The following is a 27,287-nucleotide window of genomic DNA, read 5'->3' on the forward strand; positions in this document are numbered from 1 at the left end:
CAATGCCAATAGTAATGCAAGCCATAATTAAAGGTATATATAGTAGCATACCTTTCTATGCCTTCATTAGAAATCAAAACTAGGATTAAACCTCAATTCTCAACTGATGATGGTAGTGCAAACAATGGTTATGATATTACCAGAGAGTTTGAAGTAAGAAAATAAGGTGGTTACATGAAGAAAGATGATTTCACATTGAAATGTTAACTATACAAGTCTTCCCCACCTTCTAGCTGCACTAACAAACCATATATACCTACATAAATGAGTATGCACCCTTCCTATAATAAGATAAATATGCATTTGAATCCATGATTACATGGCTCTACAGGGATTTATTGTTTCAATCAGATGAATATGTACACCATCATCAGTTGAATACAATCGTTGTATAGCCATAATAAGTTCTCCAACGAGAACATCACTACATGAACCATATACCAAAACCACCACCAAATTACAGCTTTTGAAAGACCAAAAATAACAAAAAACAAACAGCATTCCTATTCTTAAGGATTATCTGTATCATGGTATCAGTAAGCTCAAAAATATGTATTGCAAGTAACTATAAAAAGCCCTACTGATACTCTGGTTTTCAATATGCGATGGTATGCAACAATAAGTTACTCTAACTTGTTTTTGAAGCCTATATTAACACTTAAATACGATGTTTAACACATAGATGCGCACATGGCCATCAGACATCATTAGAAATAACAGACAAATAATTCAGCCATAGCAGAAACAATCATTTATCCCACATTTAATGCCCAATATATATAAGAAGGTAATTCATTGCAAGAGAATCAAACAATTATAAACCCAGAAGAACCAAAACTCAAGCATGTATTAGTCGAAATTGGACAAAACCCGTTAACAGAAACTCATTCATATCCCCAATTATAACCATCTCACTAACAGAAACATCAGAAAACAACCTTAAAATCAATCCAGATTCCATCCACCTTCAAATAAAACCATAAGAACCCAAACTCAAGCTTGTATTAGTCAAAATTGGACAAAACCCATTAACAGAAACTCATTAATATCCTCAATTATAATGAACCCAATTACAGAAAAACCAGAAATCTACCTTAGAATCAATCCAGATTCCATACCCCTTCAAGCAAACCATAAGAACCCAAACTCAAGCTTATATTAATCAAAATTGGACAAACCCATTAATAGAAACACAATAATAAGCCCAATTATAACAAACCCACTTACGGAAAAATCAGAAGACTACCTTCCAATTAATCCAGATTTCACCCCCCCTTAAAGCAATCATAAGAACTCAAATTCAAGCTTATACTAATCAAAATGGGACAAAACCCACTAACAGTAACACATTAACATCCCCAATTATAAAAAACCCACTTATAATCTGAGTCAGAGTCGGATTGACGGCGACAGCCAGCGATGGCGAGAGAGGGCTAAGAGAGGTCCGAAGACGACGAGAAGCTTCGGGAGTGGAGGATCTAAAACTTGAGAGAGAGGGCTGAGAGAGAAAGAGCGCGAATGGACTGACGGCGACGGCGACGGCGAAAGAGAGGGCTGAGGACGACGAGATGCGTTCAATCTAAAACTTGCTTGAGAGAGAGAGGATGGTTCGTTGGTTGACAGATCTTCGAAGAGAAAGGGTTACAGACGTTCGTTTTGTTTGAACGAAGAAGATGGATCGAAGAGATAGAGAAGTGATTTGATAAGAGAGAGGGAATTAAAAGAAAATAATATAATATTTGAGGGAGCCGATTATAAATACCATACGTTTTATAATAAAAGCGTAACATTAGCGCTGAACCGTCAGATGCGTTATAATCTAACGGCGCAAAAACCTAGGCACGAGACTTGGAAGACTTTGGGGCCACTGAACCGCTCCCTATATATATATATATATATATATATATATATATATATATATATATGGAAATGATGAGCAACAAACATTTTGACAAACATTTTGGCAAAACATTTTTCAAAACATAGGTTAGAGGTTTTGGAATGGGCTGATTTTTGGTGAGGATGATCTCTACAGTGAGGAGATCATCATCACCAAAAATCTGCTCATTCCAAAACTTCTAACCCCATCAAAAATGATTTACAAAAAATGGACGGTCCACGAGTTTTCAACTTGTAAACTGGGACTAGAAGTTTTGGAATGGGCTGATTTTTGGTGAGGATGATCTCCTCACCGTAGAGATCATCCTCACCAAAAATCAGCCCATTCCAAAACCTCTAACCCATGTTTTGAAAAAACATTTGCCAAAATGTTTGTTGCTGAACGAGACCCATATATATATATATATATAGGGAGCGGTTCGGCAGCCCTAAAGATTGCCAAGTTTGATGCCAAACATTTTTTGTAAATCACTTTTGATGGGGTTAGAAGTTATGGAATAGGCTGATTTTTTGTGAGGATGATCTCTATGGTGAAGAGATCATCATCACAAAAAATCAGCTCATTTCGAAACTTCTAAGCCTAGTTTACAAGTTGAAGAATAGTGGAACATCCAATTTTTGTAAATCACTTTTGATGGGGTTAGAAGTTTTGGAATAGGCTGATTTTTGGTGAGCATGATCTTCTTATCATACAGATCATCCTCACAAAAAATCAGCTCATTCCAAAGTTTCTAACCCATATTTTGAAAAATGTTTGGTACCAAACTTGGCAAACTTTAGGGGACGGTTCAGTAGCCCTAAAGTTTGCCAAGTTTGGTGTCAAACATTTTTCAAAATATGGGTTAGAAACTTTGGAATGAGCTGATTTTTTGTGACGATGATCTGTATGATAAGAAGATCATGCTCACCAAAAATCAGCCTATTCTAAAACTTCTAACCCCATCAAAAGTGATTTACAAAAATTGGATGGTCCACTATTCTTCAACTTGTAAACTAAGCTTAGAAGTTTCGAAATAAGCTGATTTTTTGTGAGGATGATCTCTTCACCGTAGAGATCATCCTCACAAAAAATCAGCATATTCCAAAACTTATAACCCCATCAAAAGTTATTTACAAAAAATGTTTGGCACCAAACTTGGCAAACTTTAGGGCTGCCGAACCGCTCTCATATATATATATGGGAAATGTTCAGCAACAAACATTTTGGCAAAACATTTTTCAAAACATGTGTTAAAGGTTTTGGAATGGGCTGATTTTTGGTGTGAATGATCTCTACGGTGAGGAGATCATCATCACCAAAAATCAGCCCATTCCAAAACTTCTAACCCCATCAAAATTGATTTACAAAAAATGGACGGTCCACGATTTTTCAACTTGTAAACTAGGGTTAGAAGTTTTGGAATGGGCTGATTTTTGGTGAGGATGATCTCCTCGCTGTAGAGATCATCCTCACCAAAAATCAGCCCATTCCAAAACCTCTAACCCTTTTTTTGAATAATGTTTTGCCAAAATGTTTGTTGCTAAACGGGACCTATATATATGGGGACATATGAGAAAACATATGTAAAAACAATGTAACATTAATAAATTTTCAAAATATGGGTTAGAAGTTTCGGATTGAGCTGATTTTTTGCGAGGATGATCTTTATGATGGGAAGATCATCCGGAAAAAAAATCAGTCCAATTTGAAACTTCTAACCCCATTAAAAGTGATTTAGAATGTGGATCGTCGATTTTTTATTAATTTTTGTCAATAATTTGTAAATCACTTTTGATGGATTTAGAAGTTTCTGATTGAGCTGATTTTTTGCGAGGATGATCTTCTCATCATAGTGACCATCCTTGCAAAAAATCAACTCAATCCAAAACCTCTAACCCATATTTTGAAAAACCATTGTTTTTTCATATGTTTATATATATATATATATATATATATATTATATATATATATATATATGGGAATGTTCAGCAACAAACATTTTGACAAACATTTTGGCAAAACATTTTTCAAAACATTGGTTAGAGGTTTTGGAATGGGCTGAGTTTTTGTGAGGATGATCTCTACGGTGAGGAGATCATCATCACCAAAAATCAGCTCATTCCAAAACTTCTAACCCCATCAAAAATGATTTACAAAAAATGGACGGTCCACGATTTTTCAACTTGTAAACTGGGGCTAGAAGTTTTGGAATGGGCTGATTTTTGGTGAGGATGATCTCTACGGTGAGGAGATCATCCTCACAAAAAATCAGCCCATTCCAAAACCTCTAACCCATGTTTTGAAAAATGTTTTGCCAAAATGTTTGTTGCTGAACGGGACCTATATATATATATATATATATATATATACACACACACACTAAAAAAACAATATATGTAACAAGAGAGAATCAGATCATACCTAGGGATTTTCTATTGAGTATACTACCCATTCTTCATCCAACATCATATCGATATTCTTGGATTTTACTCCAAACAATAACATATATCTACTAATAGAGATAATTTGCAGAATTCAAAGTTGGAATCATTTAACTGTTTTGTTCCCACCTTTCCTTCTTTCACCATCTCTTCTAATCAAATTGTTATCAAACTAATAGCAAACTACAATCTATCGACTTGAATCCTCTACTACCATTTGTTAGGAACACGAATAAATGGGATATGGGGGTATTTAAAGGGGAGAAAAACATATTTTTGTATTTTTGTATCTACTTTGTTCTATTTTCTCTTTCCTAATCCATTTTATCTAACCCTAAAAGAAGCCTAGTAAAACGACTTAAATAGTAGGGAATTGTAGCAGTTTTTCTTTGATCTTTTGCAAATCGAAGGTCAATTTATTTAAAATATGAACCAGATATCATAGAATTAAGTCTAGATCTTTGTACATCTATATATTTCAAAGTAAGCATGTAGTCAAAAGCTAAACTAAGGTTTTAGAAATGTAAACCATTGATTGATCAATTTTGTTGGTACTTTGTTGGTGAAGGATGAATCTCCAAAACTTGATACAAAGACTATAACTAGGATTAGTTACCTTCCAACTTTGTGTCATGATCTTGACCCTCCCACACAGAGTGGTCACAATTTTCTTCAAGAATAGAGTTGAAACAAAAGAACTTCAATCAATGGAAATCCTAGTCATAGTAGATGGTGTTGAGTGTATATTTTCCTCCACTCTTGGGTGTGTCATATCCCAGTTAAGTCCCATGACTCTCTTATATTCATAGTGCTCCCCTCCATCAGATCAATCTTTTGGAGTAGTTTGTTGGTTAACATGGTATAAGAGTGTTAGGTGCATATAGGTCATGGGTTCGATTCTTTCCACCCTTATGGGTGAAGGAGAGTATTGATTGTATATTTTCCTCTACTCTCTGGTGTGTCATGCCTTAGTTAACCCTCGTGACCCTCTTATATTCATAGCCCCACCCTCTAACTGATCCATCTTTTGGAGTAGGTGTTTGGTTAATAGATGGTCTAGGTGATCATTGGCCTTAATTAGGATCAACATGATCTTTTTGATTCCATCATTCTTCAACAACTACTATTGCATAGTATTGTGTTATGTGCGGCAATTATGATGAATAGTACAGAAAAGAGAAAAATATGAAAAACACAGATTTTATGTGGTTTGGCGGTGTGCCTACATCCACAGGAGCGAGGGGTTAAATTTTTACTATATGTCAAATTAAGATTATATCATGAATTTATAGTAAACCCTAGCTATACAATAGGTATTAGAAAATTCTATTAATACCCCTGTGCCGTATCACGAGGGTGTTGCCCCTGCACCTCCAACCTATTAATCGTCTCTAGCAAGAAATAGTAAATTACATGCGTTTTGGGATGATGTTATCGTTTCGCTTCACTCTCATCATCAGCTTGCTTTCTCTATATACGTATTCCACTCAATATAGGCCACATACTACAACACATAGGAAGCTAATGACACGCGAAAAATTGTGCTAGGTAAATAAAGTTGACCATTTTTAGAATATTAAATGGTTGATATGTACCGATCAAATTAAAAATAAGTTTTTATACAATAAAATCATCATGTTAACTAACAAAAGTTGAGTTTAGGGACCTCCCTCCAATATGGGGGAGGTCTTAAATTCAAATCCCCTTATTAGCCACCCACAAGGATTTATCTCAGTTTATATGGTATATCTGATTTGTGGGGTATTGCATGTATCTGGGGGGATTTGAGGCCTCATCTCTGCTAGTCTGGGCTAGAGGTCTGGACGTCCCATCAGAATAAATATATATATATATAAATCATGTTTAATACTACATATTTGCAGAAGAAATGCATGTATGATAATGATGATAGGATGGCCGAGTAATGAGACAAGAAAAGGATTGAGAAAAAACAATGAGAATAACCCAAGTATGAGATAAAATAAATTAAAGGAAATTGGATTTAGACATTTTTTAATAATCACTTTTCTAGTCCCAAACAAAGTAAGCCACTATTTATGCACGGGCAGCTTCGAAGTGACTTAGCCCAATTCAAAATTTTGGTAGAACCTCATCCGTACATGATGTCTGATCCCTTAATTTTTTGAAACTTTTTTTGTGATTATTTTAGACACCTAATTGTTTTCAAAACCCGATGACATGCCTTCCTTGACCTTGGTCTTCTCTTATGGATTAATGAAAAATGATCTCAATTCCCTAATCGCCATCTTCATTTTCATCATCTTCTTATATCACTGATTTGAAAATAATTATAAAAAAAATATCTCAAATTATTAATCTGTGGAGGTGCTACATGCGAGCACAACTTTGAAGTGAACCCTATATGTATATGATGCGTGATCCCTTAATTTTTTGAAGTTGATTACATGTCTCTCGTCTTTTTTAATTATTGAAGATAACTCGTATTTTCAAAAGCCAATAACATGCCCTCCTTAACCTTGGTCTTCTATTATGGATTAATGAAAAATGATCTCAATGCCCTAATCACCATCATCGTTTTCATTATCATCTCATGTCATTGATTTGAAAAAAAATGAAAGTATCTCAAATATTTATTCGTAGAGTGCTGACACGTTACGAAAAGAGGAGAGTTCCTCCAAAATTTTGAAGTATGTTCCTCTCTTCATAATTTTTTCCTTTATCACACAAGGGGTTGGGATGGAAAATAAAATCAAGATTTACTTGGGATTCGTACTTTTTCTAGGGATACATTTTACTGTATACCATATATAAATTTGTGGCTAGCATTTTCCTTTATCTGAACCGAGGGTAGTGAATAATGAGAATGGATCGATTAGGATCTTGGGTTCGATCAGTTCATTTCATGCACGAGTCCACATAAATAAAGTACAAATTGAAGTAAAAATACACAGCCAATACCGGACCGAATTTTATATATTCAATTTCTATATATGTTTTATAACTCGTGGAGTCAACTCAACTTGATTGAATATTTATTTTAGTTGGTACTGTACTAACACTCCTTTAAATTAACTAGTCTACTCCATTGATAGGTTGAGTCAGATTAAAAATTCGGCCGAGTTATGTGTTGCCTTGTGAAAAAAGCCCAAATTTGACAGTCTTAGGCTGTCAAATTTCATAAAATTCGACGGACCAAAAGGTTGAATTGACGTCAAATTTTTTTTCGATGGGTTGAAACTATCAAATTAATGAAGGATGGGAGAAATTCAACAGCTCTAAGCCGTCAAATCTGGGAATTAACATCAAGAATTTCGATAGTCGTAGACCGTCAAAATTCAGTTTCTAAATTTCGTGGGCCTTGGCCTGTCAATTTTTTCTATCGAATTTTCCAGTTTTCATGTAATGATTTAATTTTATTAAGATACAAGAATAATTTATAATATTTGAAAAAAGAAAAATTTACCAAGTCATGGACTAGAGATCTTGAAATTACCATGATAGTTGGCATTCCAAAATATTTACCAAATCATGTATTTTACTATTGTGACAATTGTTTTCTTAAAATAGTAAGATAATAGGTTATAATCAATATTTCACCAAATCAGTGTCATGGACATCCAAAATATATATTTACAAATAATCTTCTAGTAGTTTAAGAAACACAACTTATTTATAAAAAAAGAACGCCTTTTTGTAAATAGTTTGGAATGTGATCTAACTGGGGATGCAACTTCTTTGGCTTAAGTTTGGGGAACCGTACCGATCTAGGTTGTTTCCAATAAACATGAACTAGAGTCGGGCCTAAATGATCCTAGAATTGAACCAAATTAACTACAGCAAACTAAGGTCGGTTCGATTGATTTGATTCTTAAGTTGCCAATATCCTATAAACCTGCTTCCAAACAACATATATTTTAATAAAAAGATAAATAAATAATCAAAAGAAAATATTTTATCCAGATTAGTCAGACTTAACTGTTGCATTTTTATACAAAAGCTAACAACTTCAAAGGGAACCTTACTTTATGAAGTTTGCAATTAACCTTGGAGTGGGGAACCACGTCATAAAATTCAAATTTATGCAGTTAATTTGTTACTTGACATATCTTGGAGTGGAGTCTAATTGCATCAAAAACATGATCTGATATCATAGAACCATAAAGGATAAAATTCTAAGAACTTTGAAAAATAAAATTTTGAAAAAGATTTAATTTTCACCGTTGAATTTTAATTTTAAATTTGGGAGTGTGGTAGTCATCCATTTTCAACAACTAGTATCAAGCTCAAAAAGGTTTTATTTATTTATTATTATTTAATTTTTTCTTTCAAAATTGAGTTTTTCGATGAAATCTTGAAGGCTGTGGTGTTGGATTGCTAATTTGATAATCCATGTGGGCCCAACAACCCTTAATAAGATTTGATATTTTACTAAGTTAGTAATGTAAGCAATGAACACGTTCAAATAGTCAATCATCCACCACCTTCCTTAAGTCATTAATAAGTCAACAAGAAATATTTTGTATAATAACTCATTATTAATCTGTGTTTTTTATGGTATAAAGAAAGAGACTTGCGTTTGTATTTTACTTAAGTTTTAAGCCGTTAACGATAATAAAACTAGGATTTCACATATGAAATCCGAGTATAAAAGTTAGGTACATAATATACATATAAATTTAATATATAATTATTTATTTTTTAAGTAGTTGATACTTGATTTAGTTTGGTTTTATATTAACACCCTAAATCGAGAATCGAACTGAAACTTGTTCCAAACCTATCGGTTTTGTTTGGTTCTCGGTTTGAATTTGTCCAAATTTCACCTCTTGTACTAACTACTAAATAAAATGATTTCATTACATGATTTGGTAATTGGCACTTAAAATTTTAAAATACATTTACTATTCCATAATTTGAAAGAAGAGAAATCTTTCGACATGCCATACAATCATTTTGCATGAACAAGGGATTTTTCCTAGGATATCATGTTTTTCAACTTTAGCCCAACAAAAATAGTCCTAAGGTTCTTGCAAGACCTTTGATGCAGGTGGATTAAGGAAATCATCTACCCATGCGAAGCATTATCACAAATTTCTCCAAAATTTTGAAAACATAGGGAAAGATTCTAAGAAGAAGGGATTAATTGATTAAATCAACAAGTACACAAATTGATGATTTTGTGATTAATCACCCCCACCCTTCAACCTCAAGATTCCATTTTTTTTTTAATCTTCAAATCTCAAGAACAAGAAAGGATTTTCGGGGGTTGAAGTTGAAGGGTTTTGGAAAGAAACTGTTCGATGTAGATTATCAATAAAATAATAGAATAAAAATATCTAAAAACCTTAACAAGCAATGATCGATCTACAGAGACAACGTTGATTCAATAATTTTCTATTGACTTAAAATAATTAATCACAATTTTTTAAATATTAAATAAACCTAAATTAAAACTATTATAAAATAAACAAGAATGAAAATCACAATGTAAAGAGTTAGATCAGTCTAATCCACCCAAACAAGTCACCTTATTAATTTATTTGTTTATTTTTTATCTCGATCCAATTAACAAAGCTAATGAAATCTGTTAATCCAATTAGTAATAATAAATTCTATGATAATATTTAATAAAATGAAATCAAAGGTAAAACATTAAATCTCTAATCAAGCATAGTTTATCTTGAACTTATTTAAGATTAAATTATCAAAATCATTAGACTATTCATTCTATTCAATGATCACAATTTAACAAATTGTTATCATAATAAAATATTCGAGCATAATTGAAACAAACAATTATCTAAAATGATCTTGTTTAGATTTCATCAACCTCTCTAACGGAGGTCTAGCCACATGTCATAGTAAGAATAATAAAAACAAAATAGAAATAAAAAAGAAGAGAATAGGAGAGAGAATGATGATCCTTTATTAATATTGAATTGAATTTAACAAAATACTCCTTTTGTTTACGAAGTTTCAATAGAAGTATATCTAAAAACTAAGAAAATTATACAAAAACTATGAAAATAGAGAGATTGAATTATTTTTCTAAAGTTCTTGTCTGGCCTCTTATTTATAGAGGTCAGATTAGGGTTCCTCTTGAATTCAAAATACTTTCGTATTTTACAAGGACTTAAAAATCTAATTTGTTACAATATAAATCACAGTGCCTTATTAGTGCACAAATCTCGAGGAACATCTTGTTGTCTTTACCATGCTACAGTGCTTGTAGGCTCAATGAGTCTGGATCTTAGTCTGTAATCTTGTCTTGAGTCTTGGATTACGATGTCTTGATTTATCCTTTTGGATCTTGCGACTTTGACCTATTACATGTAAATAACCATAATTAGTCAAAAAATTCACAATTTATTCAAATACAATAATAATTATGGACTATAAATAGGATCCTAGAAACAATTTTCTAGGCCTTGATCAGAAACCCATAAACATCATTTGAATAATTTTCATTTTTTTTTTTAGTTTTTAATAGAATTAAACTAAATCCCCATGTTAAATCCAAACTAGGTTATTGTGATAAGTTTTGCATTTATTCATTATTGTTTTTTATTTATTTTATTTTTCATAAGAGGAACAGGATGACTTGAATCAACAAATTACCTCATGGGGAGTTAGTTGCACCTAAGAATGATTTGAGTACCTTACCCACATCATTGTCATACTTCTATGTGGGTTTTACCTTAGAGTAATATAGGGGTGACATTGGGATTTACTTTGATTCTCACATTTCTGATGTGGAGGTGTGCACATAACCATAGATGCTTTTTACTTATATCTCGAGAAAACAAATTTATGACTATCACATCAATGTAGTGAGAATCACAGTGAAAAACAAATTCCTCCCCCCCCCCCCCCCCCCTCTCAAGATTTTCCTTTACTTAAAAGAATTAAACCACTTCAAGGAATTCATAGGAGTTAGTAAATCTCTTTGAAGTATAAATAAATGCATTATCGGTGGTTTACATAAGGGAAGGATTAAAGGCACCACAATTATTACTAAGGGTGACCTGCATCATAGTCAATTTTTTTTGTCTCATATGGGATAAAAGTTTTTGAATTGATTGATTTTTTATAAGCAAGGGCTAAAGGCACCATAATTTTTTTGTCTCATAAAAAATTTGCCCATTCAAAAACTTCTAACCACGTGAAAAGTGATTTATAAAAAAAAATGACGAATTACGATTCTTTTACTCATTTTGATGGGGTTAGAGTTTCTTAATGAATTGATTTTTAATGATAATGATCTCCTCACCATAGAGATCATCCTCATAAGAAATCAGCCCATCGTAGAGATCATCCTCACTAGAGCTTAGTTTATTTTGAAAATTTTAACCTATGTATAAGACAATAATTTGGCTATGGTGTGAGGTGTCATTAGTAATAATTGGGATGCCTATAACGCCATCCTTTACCTAATATCATTTTCTTAGGGCCATCCTATTAAAATTCATTAGAGATCAAAATGATTCAAGGGCAACTAGTCATATAAATAAATAATTTTAAATTATTGATAATTAAAAAAAAAATTATCCACTAATACACACTCTAGAATATAAAAAGTAATAGTGATTTAATTAAAAGTTATATTATTAAGTGATTTTTTTTTTAAATTGAAGATTATTATTAAGTGATTTTAAATATATTTAAGCAGTTTGCCTTAAGGGGGACAAGATGACTAGGACCAGTCAACGAGCAGATTCTTAGTCCACCCGTACTTGAACTGGTGGGCCTACCTTTTTGTTAACCTATGCATCAAAAGTGAGTCTGATCAATGATTTCTAGCCATTCCTTTTTAACATTTTTTACATCATCAAGTCAGACCCATGATGGGTAACCAGACTTCCAAGTCTTTTTTCTTTGATGTGATGACAAATACTTAGATAATACCACGTGTCATATTTCCATTATAGTATCATTGAATACTCGATGTCCCCCATAGCACTATAAAATGATGTTATGTAAACTGCTTCACCAACTTAAGTTTACTACAGACTGATGATTTGATAGCTCATCGAAATTACTAGTGGGCCGCACATCATCAGACCAATCATACAAGTGTTAGGCACTTTAGATCGATATTTATACGTATATGATTTCAAATCTGATCAAAAGATAATGTGGGACCCACTCTTTTATTATTGATCAAGTTTGATCAAGAACTGTGAAATGATCAAAATACCCTTAATCTTTGTACACTTTTTAGGGAGAGCAGGCTTGAATCCAAAAACTAACAACGAAAGTGACGAGTCATGACTCATGACCCATCCTTGGTCAAACTCCAGTCAAAGAAACTCTGGATTTTGTACCATTCTGTCCTAGCTGGCAAGATAGAAAAAGAAAAGCTAAAAAGTTTCGCTGAAGTGGCGTTCAGGCTTTTAATGCTCTACTACACTTTAAAGGCGAAATTAACACCTCTTCTTCTAACAGGACAAAATTGTCCTCTCAATCTCACAGACCAAATTCGACTACTTTCGTAATTTTGTTGGAATGTCAGGTGTTTATTGTAAATAGAAAATTATTTAAAGTTTCTTTTGGGCACAAGGTCGTTGGACGCTTTTCTGTCCAATGACCAAAGAGACCTTAAATTATCAGAAGACACTTACCAACTACTAAGAGATTAGTTGCTTTTAGACATGGCATAAATTTTATTGGCGATTGGATGCTTTTATGTTAGAGAATAGATAATAAATGCTATAATTATCATTATTTATTAATATATATATTTAGAAGAATAATGATGAATGCACGTGATTTTTGGTAGATGGATGACTTGGCAAAGACATAGAACCTCACATCTTTTTCTAGTGTATCTCGAAGAAAAAGATCTATGATTCAGTGCCCTAGCCACGATATCTGTGTACTTACTACAAGCATTAATTACAACTTTTTTTTGAAATTGAGTTATTCCCGCATCTTAAAACACTGTGGGTGAATTGAACTTGAGACCTCGATTTCTTGAAACATGATCTTAGCCATCTCACTAACTCCTGGGAGTTTTATTTTATAATATTGGCAAACTTAATAAATGATTAAGATGTTTTTAAGAATAATGCTTAAGTGACCTGAGGCTGGAAACTCATATCACACTTTTTGACGTGAAAGTGTATGGAAGTCATAGATGCTTTTCATCGAGATACGATTGAAAAAGAATCTATGGTTACTATTAACTTTCACGTCAAGAAGTACGATATGAGGTTTGAGCTTGAGTTCATTCCAACATGACTCTAATGATAATTTGATGCAATCTATGAATTAATTGTCTCAAAATGAATTGGATGGATGAAATGATTACTCTAAAATATTGAATGCTTTATAAATATTTAGCTAGATTGATCTTCCGAATGTTTCGAAAATATATTTAACATATCTTTCAAATGTTTTAAAACATTTTCGAATTATAGCATTTGATTTCTTGGATTTTCTCCATATTTAAACATCATGTATCTTGTCCACCATTGTTACATATTGAGCAACATAATCCAAAACTGTCGAGAATATTAGTTGAAGATCTTTCTTATAATTAGGTTTGGTAGATTGTAAACAGGGTGGGGCTTTTAATCCCAACTTATCAATAATAATAATAAAACATGGTCCAAAACTCTAAACCATTATGTCATCAATATTTGTGTAATGTGAATCTCACAATCATCATCCATTTCATTCCTATAGGTACAGTGGATTTATGGTAATACAAATTGTTCATGAAGGATAGAGAGGCTAAGTTCAGTAGATCAAATGGATGGGATGGCATGCTGAGTTGATCCACTAATTGGACGGTCACATTTGATGGTTGCTGGCGTCTTGGATGATTGATTGGTATTCAGACCCAGTAACATGCATTACCATATCTTTTTCTACTTCCATCTGCTTTTCCCAGAAAATGCTCCTCTCTCTCTCTCTCTCTCTCTCCCTCTGATTCTGAGATTTTTGGGGCTTGTTGATCTGTCAGTTTGAATGGATTTGCTTGGCTTTTTCTTATAATGATGTGCTTGATTTTGTAGCACTTATGATACCCTCCCCCCCCCCCCCCCCCCCCTTTCTCTCTCTCTCTCTCTCTCTCTCTCTCTCTCACACACACACACACACACACACACACACACACGGTTTTCCTTACTTTGTGGGATCAGTGGCTAGAATTAAAAGTTTAGTTTGAACTTCAAAGGTTATAAGGGAACCCAGATCAACTCCAAGCTCAAAAGGTTTGAAATAAAAAGGAAGAAAACTGGAAAAGAGAAGAAAAAGAGAAAAACAAGGCACTTTGTCTTGGTTTCTTCTTCCCTCGTTATCTTTTTAGTTATGCAATCCTCTTCCCCACTGCAAAAGAACATGATTAATAAGACCCAACTCTTGTTATAGTGCTCTTTTTAGGGTTTCTCATTCTTGTTTAGGTAGACCCTCTCTAATGGTCTATTGACCTTTGCTTTAATTAGCAATCTTTCTGAGATCTGAAAAGCTAAAATAACATACCCACATGAATTAATTAGCTTAAAGTTTGAAAAAAATACAGATTAAAAGGCCCTTGTTTCTCTCTTGTTTTATAGATTTTTCTCCATGCCTTGTTAGTCTGTTTTAGTTTCATTTTGAGAAAAATGGCTGATCAAGGCAATATTAGTACTGTATTGAGGGAGTATAGGAAAGGAAACTGGACACTCCATGAGACTATTGTTCTCATTGCAGCAAAGAAGATGGATGAAGAGAGGAGAATGAAGAGAAGTGGAGAGAATGAAGGAAGGAGTAGACCAGCTGAGCTAAGATGGAAATGGGTTGAAGATTATTGTTGGAATAATGGGTGTATGAGAAGCCAAAACCAATGTAACGACAAGTGGGATAATTTGATGAGAGATTACAAGAAAGTTAGAGATTATGAGAGAAGATTAGCTGAAAGAGGAGATGGAGATGAAGGGTCTTATTGGAAGTTAGAGAGGCATGACAGGAAAGAGAGGAACTTGCCTTCAAACATGTTGCCTCAGATATATGATGCTTTGGTGGAGGTTGTGGAGAGAAGTGTTCAGAGGGTGAGTGGTGGTGGGTCTGCTTCTGCTATGAATTATGGATTGGAGAAGCCCATGACTAGTGTTCAGCCTTTATTACAACACCACTCCTCAAATCCAATTCCACCACTTTCACTACCACCACCCCCAGCACCTTTCCAACATCCTCAGCCATTTCTCTCATTAGGTACTCTCTCTCTCTGTATGTATTATGTATGTGTGTGTGTGTGTGTGTGTGTGTGTGTGTGTGTTATGGTCTAGAATGAATTGCTTGATTTCTCAAAATAATTTAGTTTATTTCTTGTAAAGATTTTGTTTGACTAATGCCATTCAGTGGTTTCTGAATTTCTACTTTGCAGTTTGCAGCCTAATTTTAAATAGGGTTTCCAATTTTTTTTTTCTTTTCGTAAGTATCCACAATATGGCATTCATGATCTTTTTTTTTTTCTTTTTTGCTTTCAAGAATTATTGATGGTCGACTCTCTCACTCTCAAAGAACCCTACTCTCTAAATGCATTAGTTGATTTTTGAAAAGAACCAAAGTTTTATTTTCTTATGAATTATTTTGTTTGATTCATGCCATGCCTCTTCTTTGAAGTCAAAATGAATGTGGTTTCCTAAAAATAAAGTGTTGCTTTTCCTTTATGAATATTTGTAAAAATTCTACATATTGCAACTGCAAAGCTACAGGCAACAGGCAACAGTGCATTCATGATCTTTTTTCTTCCTTTCTAGAAAAAAGTGATAGTTGACTGTTCTTCTCTCTCTTGCTTTCTTTCTTTTCCTCTCTCTTATTATTTTCAGATAGTTTTGATTGGTTTGATTCCATATTTGTTTGTTTGGAGATGTGTGATAGCTCAGATTCTGATACAAGTGAGCATTCAAACTCATCAGCAAAGAGAAGGAAGAGAGGAGAAGGGACCAGCAGCACTGATAACACATCAAATGAAGTGGGTTCTGCTATCTCAAAGAGTGCTTCCATTATAGCTGAAGCTCTTCAAGCTTGTGAGGAGAAAGAGGAGAGCAGACATAAAGAACTTCTTCTTATGCATGAGAGAAAACTAAAGATTGAGGAATCAAAAACTGAAATTGATAGAGAAGTCATTAATGGCCTTGTTCTTGCCATTAATAATCTTGCAAGTTCAATCTTTGCTTTGGTTTCAGACAAGAATCCAAAAGCTCCAAAATGATTAGTGGAACAAAATATAGAGGAGCCATAAAAATTCCATTATTAGTCTGTACGTAGATGAAAGCCTATTCGCAATTTCTTCTTTCATGCATCATATATTCCTGCTTGAATCTCTTAATTATATTTTTAGCTATCAGTGTTTTATTTACAATTCACACAAACCCCAGACACATTTGAATTGTTTGATCTTATGGATGAAGTGGATTCAAATGGATTAAGTTAATTTTCGGAATTATCTTTATAGAATACCTGTATTGAATTAACAGAAAATGTGGTTTTAGACAGATTTTGGGAACCACAATATTAATTCCATTGTTTATTACAAATGATATTATCATTTTGTCATGCATGATGTTTTTTTTTTCTTTTGATCGGCAAGCTAGGGTTGAAAGGACCCCCCACCCTATTTATTGATCAATGAGAATAATTACAAGTTAAATCTTCGGGTAAAATTCTCGCAAGCATGCATAATGTTTGGGTACATGGCTTAATTTCATTGATCATGTGATGATTAATGAGGTATAAGATATTGTTAAGATCCTCAAATTATACTGTATGTTGCAAAAGTGATTAGCTTAGGGTTAATACGGAAGAACTAGTGGTGCACAACTCATAGTAGAGTGATACATAAGAGGTTGAGGAGTGGATTGATCGAAAGAAGACCTAAAGAAAAGATAATCATGTGCCCTAACTTCTGGAGGCCATAACTTTGCTATCATAGGTCAAAATCGCTTTTATTGCATATGCATGCATAGATCTCGGCGGAGTATTGATTGAAAGAAAACTGAAAGAAAACATAAACTTGTATACCTTACTTCTGGAGGACATAACTTTGCTAACATAGCTCAAAATTGTTATTATTGCATATGCATGTGTAGATCTCAACGAGCTTTATGTGGTTGCTAATTATTAGAATACCAGTGCCCCCAATTTTCATTGTGCAATTCAACGGCTTAGTTGGTAAAATCGAGTATTATTTTTGTAAGACTTTCCTTTTTAAGAAAAAAATAGTGGTTTTAGAGAGTTTCTAGACTCCATTTTTTAGAATGTCCTTCATAGTGATTTAAAGATTATTAGAAGTGAGTTGAATTAAACTCTTCACTATTTTTTAGTGAGTTTCCTATTTTGAGTAAATTTGAGACTTTCTGGTCTATAAATTGACGATTGTAATAGTTTAGTGGGAATTATTTTGATCAATTGAATCTAGATTAGAGAGGATTTTCGCTTTCTTCATCTCCTTTCCAATTGCTCGGTATTTGCTAGACACCTTAAACCCATTTGATCCATATTTGGTCTCAAAAGCACATCAAATGTGACTTTGGCGAAGTGGTAATATTGAGCATGAGTCGACATATGTGATGATGGTGAAGATGACTTTGACAAAGAGTTGATTACCAGTCACTGGAGAAGCTTTGGTGGTTGGGCGAGCATGTTCTATGCCTAAGGAAGTAGAAAACAATAAATGGATGTGGAATGATATTTTTCACTCCACTCACACCATAGGTGAAAAAGTTTATTGATTGGTGAAACTATGAGGAGTTAGTTGCAGAGAAGGTCTTCCAGAAGCTCAAGCTAGACACCAAGTCACATTGAAGCCCCTACAAGTTGTCATAGCTTAAGAAGGGGAATGAGGTCATCAACTCCAAACAATGTTCAATGAATTTTTTTTTCATTAGATCTAGATGTAAACATAAGTTATAGTACAACGTTGTTGACATGAATGCCTGTCACTTGTTGGGGAGGCCTTGATAGTATGACAAGAGTATGCGACATGACGACCGACACAATACTTTTAGTTGTGTTTGGGATAATACTAAGATTGTGTTAGTGCTTATTAATGAGGTTATGCCTAAACCACAAGCAAGGGAAGACACTAATCTCTTAACAATGAGTCAATTTGTTGATGTGATAGAAAAATTTGGGATAGTTTATGTGTTGAGGCACAACAGGATGGTATAAATGATTCCAAAACTTGTGAAGCCTATAATAGAAGAGTTTGACAATATATCTTGTCAACTTATCGGATGGATTACCCTTGTTGAGGGACAAAGAACACCACATTGATTTAGTGCCAATTTTTAATAGGTCGCATTACCATATGAGTCCAAAGGAACATGAACTGAGGCATCAAGTTTAGGAGTCATTAGCTATAAGGGGTATATGTTCAAGAGAGCTTGATCTCGTGTATCATACTTGCTTTAGTCATGCCAAAGAAATATGGGAGTTGGAGAATATGTATACACAGTCACGCAATTAAGAAGATAATGAGTAAATGTCATTTTCGTATTCCAAGGTTGGATGATCTTTTAAATGATTGAGTAGTGCTTATGTCTCCAACAAGCTTGATTCAAAGAGTAATTATCATCAAATCTGGATCAAATTGGGGGATGAGTGGAAAACAAATTTTAAGACTAGGAAATATCTAATTGAATTGGTGGTCATGCCTTTTGGCCTTTCTAATGCTCCTAGGACATTCACGAGGGTCATGACCTAGGTTTTTCTCCTTTTCATTTACCTTTGTGTTATAGTATTAATCTTGAATTATTTTTCCAACACCTGTGGGAAATGCTCTTATTTTTTTGCAAGGAAAAGATTTTTCATAGCCTTCAAGAAATGCACATTTCTGACTGATAATGTTTTTCCTAGGGCATTTGGTTTCTAGGGATGTGATTGATCTCAATGTATGAGTCAAAAGCTAAGGTTGTCAAGTAGTACCCAAAATCGACTAGTGTGCATGAGGTGCAAAGCATTCATGATTTGGAATCATTCTACTACCAATTCATTTATCATTTTATCTCTACCATGGCATCCATCTCCGATTGTACAAGGCCAAAAGTTGTGTAGACTGAAGTAGCGACAATGTTTTTTTGCTTGATCTTCTTGTATTACAAGATTTTACTCAACCTTTTGAGTTACATTGTGATGCTTCTGAAGTGGGAATTGGGGCTGTTTTGAGCCAACTGGTGAGGTCAACAGTATTATTCAATGAGAAGCCTTATAGGGTAAAACTGAACTACATGTATGATATGGGATTTTAGTGGCTAAGTTTTGAAGTAAAAATGAGTTAGGAGAGAGAGATGGTAACGGAGAAGTTATTCAGAGAAAAGGCAGAAGTAAACGAATCTCATCCAGGGGTAAAGAGCATTAGATCCTTGATTAGAGGTTGGAAATTGCAGGGCAGTTATAAAGCTTTTACTTTAGATTTTTGCCATGTTCTATTGAATTTTTCTATTCAGTCAGATATGACTGCTATCTGTCTTAATTAAGGACAGATTTCCGGTAGAGGAATTTTCAATGAGTGGATTCTGTTCTTTCATCCATCAGATAAAGACTCTTCCATTATTCCGGGATGGATTTATTTTTCGAATCTACCTCTCTTGTGCCATGAGGAGACCACACGACAAGAAAAGGCACAAGACTTAACGGTGCTGAAGTTTGTGTCTGGCTTGATTTGCTTAAAGAGAGAACGAAACGAGTTTGGATTGTGCAGGGGAGGGGAGGAACAACTTTTGGCAGCAGATAAGTTATGAGTATTTACCTCATTTCTATGCCCATATTGTTACCAGCTTGGTCATTTGGAGATGGCTTGTAGAGTTATGCTACGCAAATCACAAAGAAAAATAAGCATACCACAAGCTGAGACGAATGAGATTCTGAATCCTTGTCATTGGAGGAAGAAAAATAAGCAGCCCAGGCCTAATAAGGTGGTTAATAGCTTCGAAAAATAAAAAGGTCTGCACAAGCGATTGTTATTAACAATCATGTTCGGTCTAAGGTGAAAAGACCATCCCATAGGTAAAGGTAAGGAAGTTGTTTTAATGCCAAACAATAAAAAAGATGCGGAGAAGAAGGTCGTACTCTAATTTGGCCTCCCCAAAGAAGACTCAATCGAGGAAGGTGAATTAAATTCTGTTATTTATGTCTTGCATCATATATATGGAACATTAGAGGGATTCTAAATCCTTCTTCTCAAATTTGTCTGAAGAAAATTCAAAGTTCGACAAATCCTCTTTTCTCTACTATTTTGGAGCCCTCGAATTTCAAATTTTAAGTAAGAAGTTTAAACTTAAGAAAGCCTTCTCCAACGATGTAGAGTCAAACCGTGGATCTATCTGGATGTGGTGATATGGCGATACTGCGAAAATTCAGTTACTAAACCATTCTTCTCAATTCCTTTTGTTTGGGGAGGAAGTCGAAAAAGTAATGGCGAAAGTTGCATTGTTAGAGCTGCTTGTTCAGAGAGAAGATCTTTATGGGACACTCTAAGGCACCTTCTATCTCCAACGGATAATTTAATGATAGTAAGCAATTTCAATGCGATCCTTCATCAAGACGAGAAAAAATGTGGTAAACCTCCAAACTAGAAATCTCTAGGGGATTTTGGACACTTGTTTCTAATTTGGGGCTAGTTGATGCGGTGTTTCATGGTTCAAAATTCACTTGGAGCAACAACAAGCATGGAAGGAAAATGATTTAGGGTAGATTGGATAGAGCCTTGTTCTCCACTAGCTGAATCGATTCGGTGGGTTCATCTTTAGTGATGCATCGACCACGATGATCTTTTAATTACTGCCTTATCCAAATCTAGTCTCCTAACACTCATTTGGGTCCCAGACAATTTCGTTTCTTGGAATTTTGGTTGGATAGAAAGGACTTCTTCAAGCTAGATAAAGATTCATGGAGTAAAGACATGGGGAGAGATCCAAGTGAAATTTGGTTCAACTTTGAGGTGAAATTTGAGTATCTCGAGGTTGGGCTCAGGGAACTTATTTGGAGTGTTGTTAGAAGGGAAAAAAGAATACAGTGCTTGGGCATCTCATGAAGAATTAACCTCAAGACAAAAATCTAGTGTACAATGGCTTCGTGATGGGGACAAAAATACTAAATTCTTTCACATAACGGGAAAGATTCGAGCTTCTCAGAACAATATCAAGAAGATTAAAAAGAAAAATGGGATAACTCTTGAGGACTCTCAGCAAATTGGAGAAGTGACAACAAAAGAATTTGCTAAGCTACTTACTTCAGAGTCGTTAGCTCCTAGGTCAAATCTTGTGAATAAGATTGCAAAAAAAAAAAAACCAAAAAGCTTTGTGAAATTCCAAGCATGGAAGAACTTCTCTTTGCAATTAATGGTATAAATGTGCACGGAGCTATGAGTCCAAATGTTGATTATTTTATACATTTAAATCTCAACACGATTATTATTCTGTTTCAATAGAATCAATCAAACACATATCTCAAACAATCATTCATGAACAAAAATCTAGTTCAAGTTATCGTTACTTACCATGTGCTATCAATAAATCTTTAATCCAATACTTTTGAAGATACTCTCTTTAATCTTTTCTTTCCTAATGTTTTGCGAAACTTCAATTGGACTGGTCTTTTCTTCTAGACTCACCTTCTCTCTTCTCTCTTGGCTAAGTTTTTTTTGTGATTAATAGATATCACTTCCTTTATCTCAATATTGTGTGTCTTTTCAACAACTTTAATATGAGATTAGCTAATCCCTTTTATAGATGAAGGTTGAGGGTCTAGATTAATTCTTTTAGTAGGTTTCTTATCCATCAAGGTCCACTACTAATTTCTTAAAGAATATAATTATAATGATATTGGATTTCTATTTAAAATTGATATCTATTATATTACAGAATCCATGTACAATTTAGAAACTAAAACCATGATGGTCAATGGATCTAGGTCAAAAAGGCCAAAATGTCACATGGGTTCTAAGATTCTTCCACTTGACCTATTAAACTGATTGTGTTAATAGTGAATGTAAAAATATTTTGAAAATTGACTCAACTTTAGGATTGTATAATCAAAAATATTTTATACGTGATCACGACTTTTAAAATCATCAATATTTCTAATATGTAATTAGATTCCTTAATGCCATATGTCGATTAAATATTAATGTGAGTTATGGCGGTGGTATGTCATCTATGTGATATTTCTTTATATGTATCACGTCATTAATACCATATCTGATATAGTTTTTAATTGTACTATTTTCATTTTTTCTTATCAAGACATTTTTTATATTACTTAAATTCAAACAAAATATGCATAATATAATTGAAAATAGGAAATAAACATAAACACACTTTATTTAATACTAATGTTAACTTCAATTGCATACCATTTCAAAGTAATATATTTTATATACATAAAAGATTTCCTCAAAAGATCCATCCTAATTTCATGTTTTTTGTAAACTTTTATTGATAACTCATTTGTCAATGGATCAACTATCATTTGGGTGGTACTAATATTTTTTAATGATACTAACTATTTTTGAACTCTTTCTCTAACTACTACGTATTTGATTTTTATGTGTTTCATACCATTTGAGTACTTTTCATTATTAGAGAAAAACATAACTACAGTATTATCACAATTTATCTTCAGCAGCCTAGTTATAGAGTTGACATCCCCAAATCCTGAGATAAAATTTTATAAACAAAGAGCATGATTCATGACCTCAAAACATACCACAAATTTAACCTCTATAGTGGATGAAGTAGTAATACTCTACTTCACTTTCCTTCATGAAATAGCTCATCCTACTAGTAGAAATACAAAATTCAGTGTAGACTTTCTATTATTAGAGCATTTGATAAAATCTGAATTTGAGTACCCGATCACCTCTAGATGATCTGATCTTCGATAAGTAAGCATATAGTCATTTATTCCTTGTAGATATCTCATAACCTTATTTACAACTTTCCAATGGACTATTCCCGGGTTACTTTGATATCTTTCTAACATTTCAACTGCAAAACTAATATCTAGTCTTGTATAGATCTGAGCATATATCAAACTTCCAGTGATTGAAGCGTATGGAATATCCTTCATATGCATCATTTCTAAATTATTCTACGGACATTGCATCAAGTTGAACTTGTCTCATTTCCTGATAGGCACATCACCATTAGAACAAGATTGCATATTATATCTCTCTAAGACACTGTTGATATAACATTTCTAAGACAACTCTAATAATTCTTGATATCGATTCCTAAAAATTTCTATGCCAATGAGATAATTCTTAGTTTCATATTACAAACCAAGATCATTACTAACTAATAGAATATCATCCACATATAAAACCAACATAATAAACTTGTTCCCACTGATTTTTAGATATATAGATATAAGCATTAGTCAATAGTATTTTTCTTAAATCTAAAAGAGGTAATGGTATCGTTAAACTTTATGTATCATTTTCTTGAAATTTATTTAAGTTCGTAAATAGATTTTTTAAGTTTGGAAGTTAAATTTTCCTTTTTCTTTTTTGTGAATCCTTTAGGTTGTTCCATGTAGATTTTCTTATCTAAACTCTCATTTAAGAAAGTTGATTTTATATCCATGTAATGTAACTCCAAATCATAATGAGTCACCAATGCTATAATGGTTCTAAGTGAATTTTTTTTAATTAGAGAGAAAATCTTAGTGTAATCAATGCCTTCCTTTTGAGTAAAAACTTTGGCTACAAGTTTGACTTTAAATCCCTCGACATTGCCTTTTGCATCATGTTTGATCTGGAAGACCTACTTGCAGTTGACTTTCTTATATTTAGGAAGCAATTCGACAAGATCTTAAACACAATTCTGGTCAATAGATTTTAATTTTTCTTTTATGGCATCCATCCACTTAATAGAATCATTACTTTTCATTGCTTGTAAAAATGTAATCGAATATTTATTTATCCCAATATCAAAGTCAAATTTTTATAGATATACCATGTAATCATCTGAAATGGCAAGTATTCTTATTCTGAGAAATCTTCTCAGAACTATCGATGACGAATCTAATATTACAATGATTGAGTCTTAATGGAGTGGTGAATCAACTTGCTTTAAATGTTGTCCATTATCTTCAAGTTGTTGAACATCTTGGGAATTAGCAGTTTTATGAAGATTAAGAGGTGGTAGGATATCCACTATTATTTCTTTAAGAGTTATTTTGCATTGTTCGACATTCCCACTAATCTCATCATTTTCTAGGAATCTAGCATTTCTGGTTTCAATTATTTTTGTACTATAATTAGGACAATATAATTTGTATCCTTTAAACTTTTTTGGATAACCAATGAAATATCCAGATATAATTTTGGGATTCAATTTCCCTTCCTATGGGTTATGAATCCTTACTTTTGTAGGGCATCCCCAAACAATAACTGTTTTAAATTAGGTTTTCTACCAATCTATAACTCGAATGGAGTTTTAAGAACTGTTTTATTGAAAACTCTTTTTAAGATGTACATTGCGGTCTTTAATGCTTTTTCATACAAGAATTATAGAACTATTGAATAACTCAACATACTCCTAGCCATCTCCATAAGTATACGATTACAGTTTTCAACTACATCATTTTGTTGAGGCATTCCATGTATTGTATACTATGTACAAATACATTTTTTTCTAACGCTGTGTTTGGATTGAGGGAAGGGGAGGGAAGAGAAACTCATTAAGGGAAGGGAAGGGAAAGAAAGTTTCTCTTCACCCTGTTTGGATTGAAAGAGAAGAGAAGAGAAAAAATCATGTTTCTCCTGTTTGGTTAGGATTCATGAGAGAAGAGAAGAGAAATTATTATTGTCAAATGACTATTATACCCTTCATAATCTAAAAAACAAAATTATTCTTGTATAATGATACAAAATACAAACAACCAAACATTCAAGATCAATTTGAGGGTTACCTTTCGTTTGAATGCGTATAAATAAGAGTTTCTATTGCCACACCCACTTTTACTAAGAACATCCTAAGCAAAAGTTGATGTGGCAATAGAATCTCTCTAATATAAGGATTTTGTTAATCAAACACACCCTAAATAATTTTCCTTAAAATAGAATAACTCCTTCGATGTATTTTTTTTTTTTTTTTTTTTGGATTACGACCTCCTTCCATGCATTTCTAGCCACTCGAACAAAATTAATTGATTTGAGGTTAGGATTAAATGCTTTAAGGACGCGTAAAATTTTTCATGTATGACCCATGATTTGGCCAATTTAATGTTATGAAAAACACTTTCCTTACTTAGCTTAATAAGATTTTAAGCTTTCCTAAGGGTTGTTTTGCAAAAATGGATTACCACATTGGCAATCCGACACCTCTAGATTTCTTGGAAAAACTCAGATAAAATAAAAAAGAAAGAAATTGGATCTTATGGCCACCGAACCTCCACGGTACTACTCCTAAATTTAAATTTAAAATGAAAAATAATTTTTTTTTTAATATTTAATTTATGAAAGCTCATGGAATTTCATCCTCTACATCATCGAAGCACTGGATCATGTTTTTGTTTTATTTTTATGCCACAAGGTGAGCCCAAGGACCGCCAACAAAGCGTGTACTTAGCTGGACTGATCACAAGATTGGACCTCGTCTCCCACATCTTAACGTGAAAGTGGATAGGAATCATAGATGCTTTTTCACTTGTATCTCAAGGAAAGTATCTATGGTTCCCATACACTTTTAGATCCGGGTGTGCACCATAAATCTTTTCCTTGAGATATGAGTGAAAAAGCATATACGATTTTTATCTACTTTCACGTCAAGATGTTCAACATAAAGTCCAATCTTGAGGTTACTCTAGTACGACTCAATAAAATTATGAATATCCATGACGCAAACATATACTGAATCAATGGATAAGAACAATAATCAGTCAAGCAATGCAGCTAATTAATGGGTGGTGTGAAGGGTTTTGTCCTCCTTGCAACTGATTACACTTTTGATGAAATTAAAATTATAGGAAATCAACGGTCCATCACATGCTTGCACCAAGACCAAGCAGCAAATATATTATACCAACACAACATCATATATGGTGCCTGTAAAAGCAGCAAGAATAGTGCACAACAAATACATATAATCATTTCCAAATTGTAGAAGCCAAAGACAATCAGACACCCCGGCAGATATTGAGAGTGCATTAGCAACAATAAATGCATAGCATATGTGTCACACCAAGACTGGATCACTTGGTGAACACCAACCCTCACCTACAACAACCTCATTTATTTATTTATTTTCCTTCAAACAAACTGGATAGAACTCCCACTACGTCATATTTCACAAAAAACGACGAGCCAAAGCCGTCGTTTTTTAAGAACTATGACGGCCCCCGCCGTCGCAAGAGTAGTTGTAAATATCGATGTCGTTTTTAGTGAACAACGGTCAGAACGTGTCAAAAAACTGTTGTAGAAAACAACAGTTATGGTCTGTCAAAATAAAACGATGGCCCAAACCTGTCATTTTTTTTGTCGAATTTAAATTTAATTAATTGATATAAACGACGGCTTAAAGCCGTCGTTTTTGTGTCAAACTTTTTTATAAGCATATGATATTCATTTTGGAATGATCGTTGCTCAGTACAGTACATAGCTGTTAATGGGGGCGAACCATAATAGAAATATCATAGGTAAACTCTTTGGGGTTGTACGTTATCTCCATGACAAAAGCAAATGTGATGCTTGTTACCAATTTCCTTTTTGTATTCTTCAATTTCTTTTCATTGCTGTTGTAGGCTGATGAAAGTTAATAAATCATAATTAATACTATGAATGACTTCAATATATTGCCTTCAAACAACGTTTAATAAACACTCAAGAGTAACTTCAATCCAAATCCATTTTCTTATTTATAGATGAGCATCACTACTGCAAGTTATGTTCATAGTAAAATACCTAGTAAAATAACATGACAAGATATTAGTCTTCAGCAAACTTAACTATTACACATGATATATATACAAAGCTAAAGCAACTATATCATGATTGG

The 27,287-nt window shown here is 33.4% G+C and overlaps 1 protein-coding gene across 1 annotated transcript; it reads left to right on the forward strand.

Moving 5' to 3' along the window:
• Positions 1 to 14,866: 14,866 nt before the first annotated feature.
• LOC147388201 (uncharacterized) lies at positions 14,867 to 16,792 on the forward strand. The gene is made up of 2 exons (XM_086420020.1): positions 14,867 to 15,498; positions 16,173 to 16,792. The coding sequence occupies exons 1-2, from the start codon at positions 14,910 to 14,912 to the stop codon at positions 16,499 to 16,501; spliced, it is 918 nt and encodes a 305-aa protein (XP_086276146.1). The 5' UTR covers positions 14,867 to 14,909; the 3' UTR covers positions 16,502 to 16,792.
• The last annotated feature ends 10,495 nt before the right edge of the window (positions 16,793 to 27,287 follow it).

The sequence above is a fragment of the Akebia trifoliata genome, chromosome 13 (assembly GCF_017979445.1).
Source record: "Akebia trifoliata isolate Shusen 1 chromosome 13, ASM1797944v1, whole genome shotgun sequence".
Classification (NCBI taxonomy): Eukaryota; Viridiplantae; Streptophyta; class Magnoliopsida; order Ranunculales; family Lardizabalaceae; genus Akebia; species Akebia trifoliata.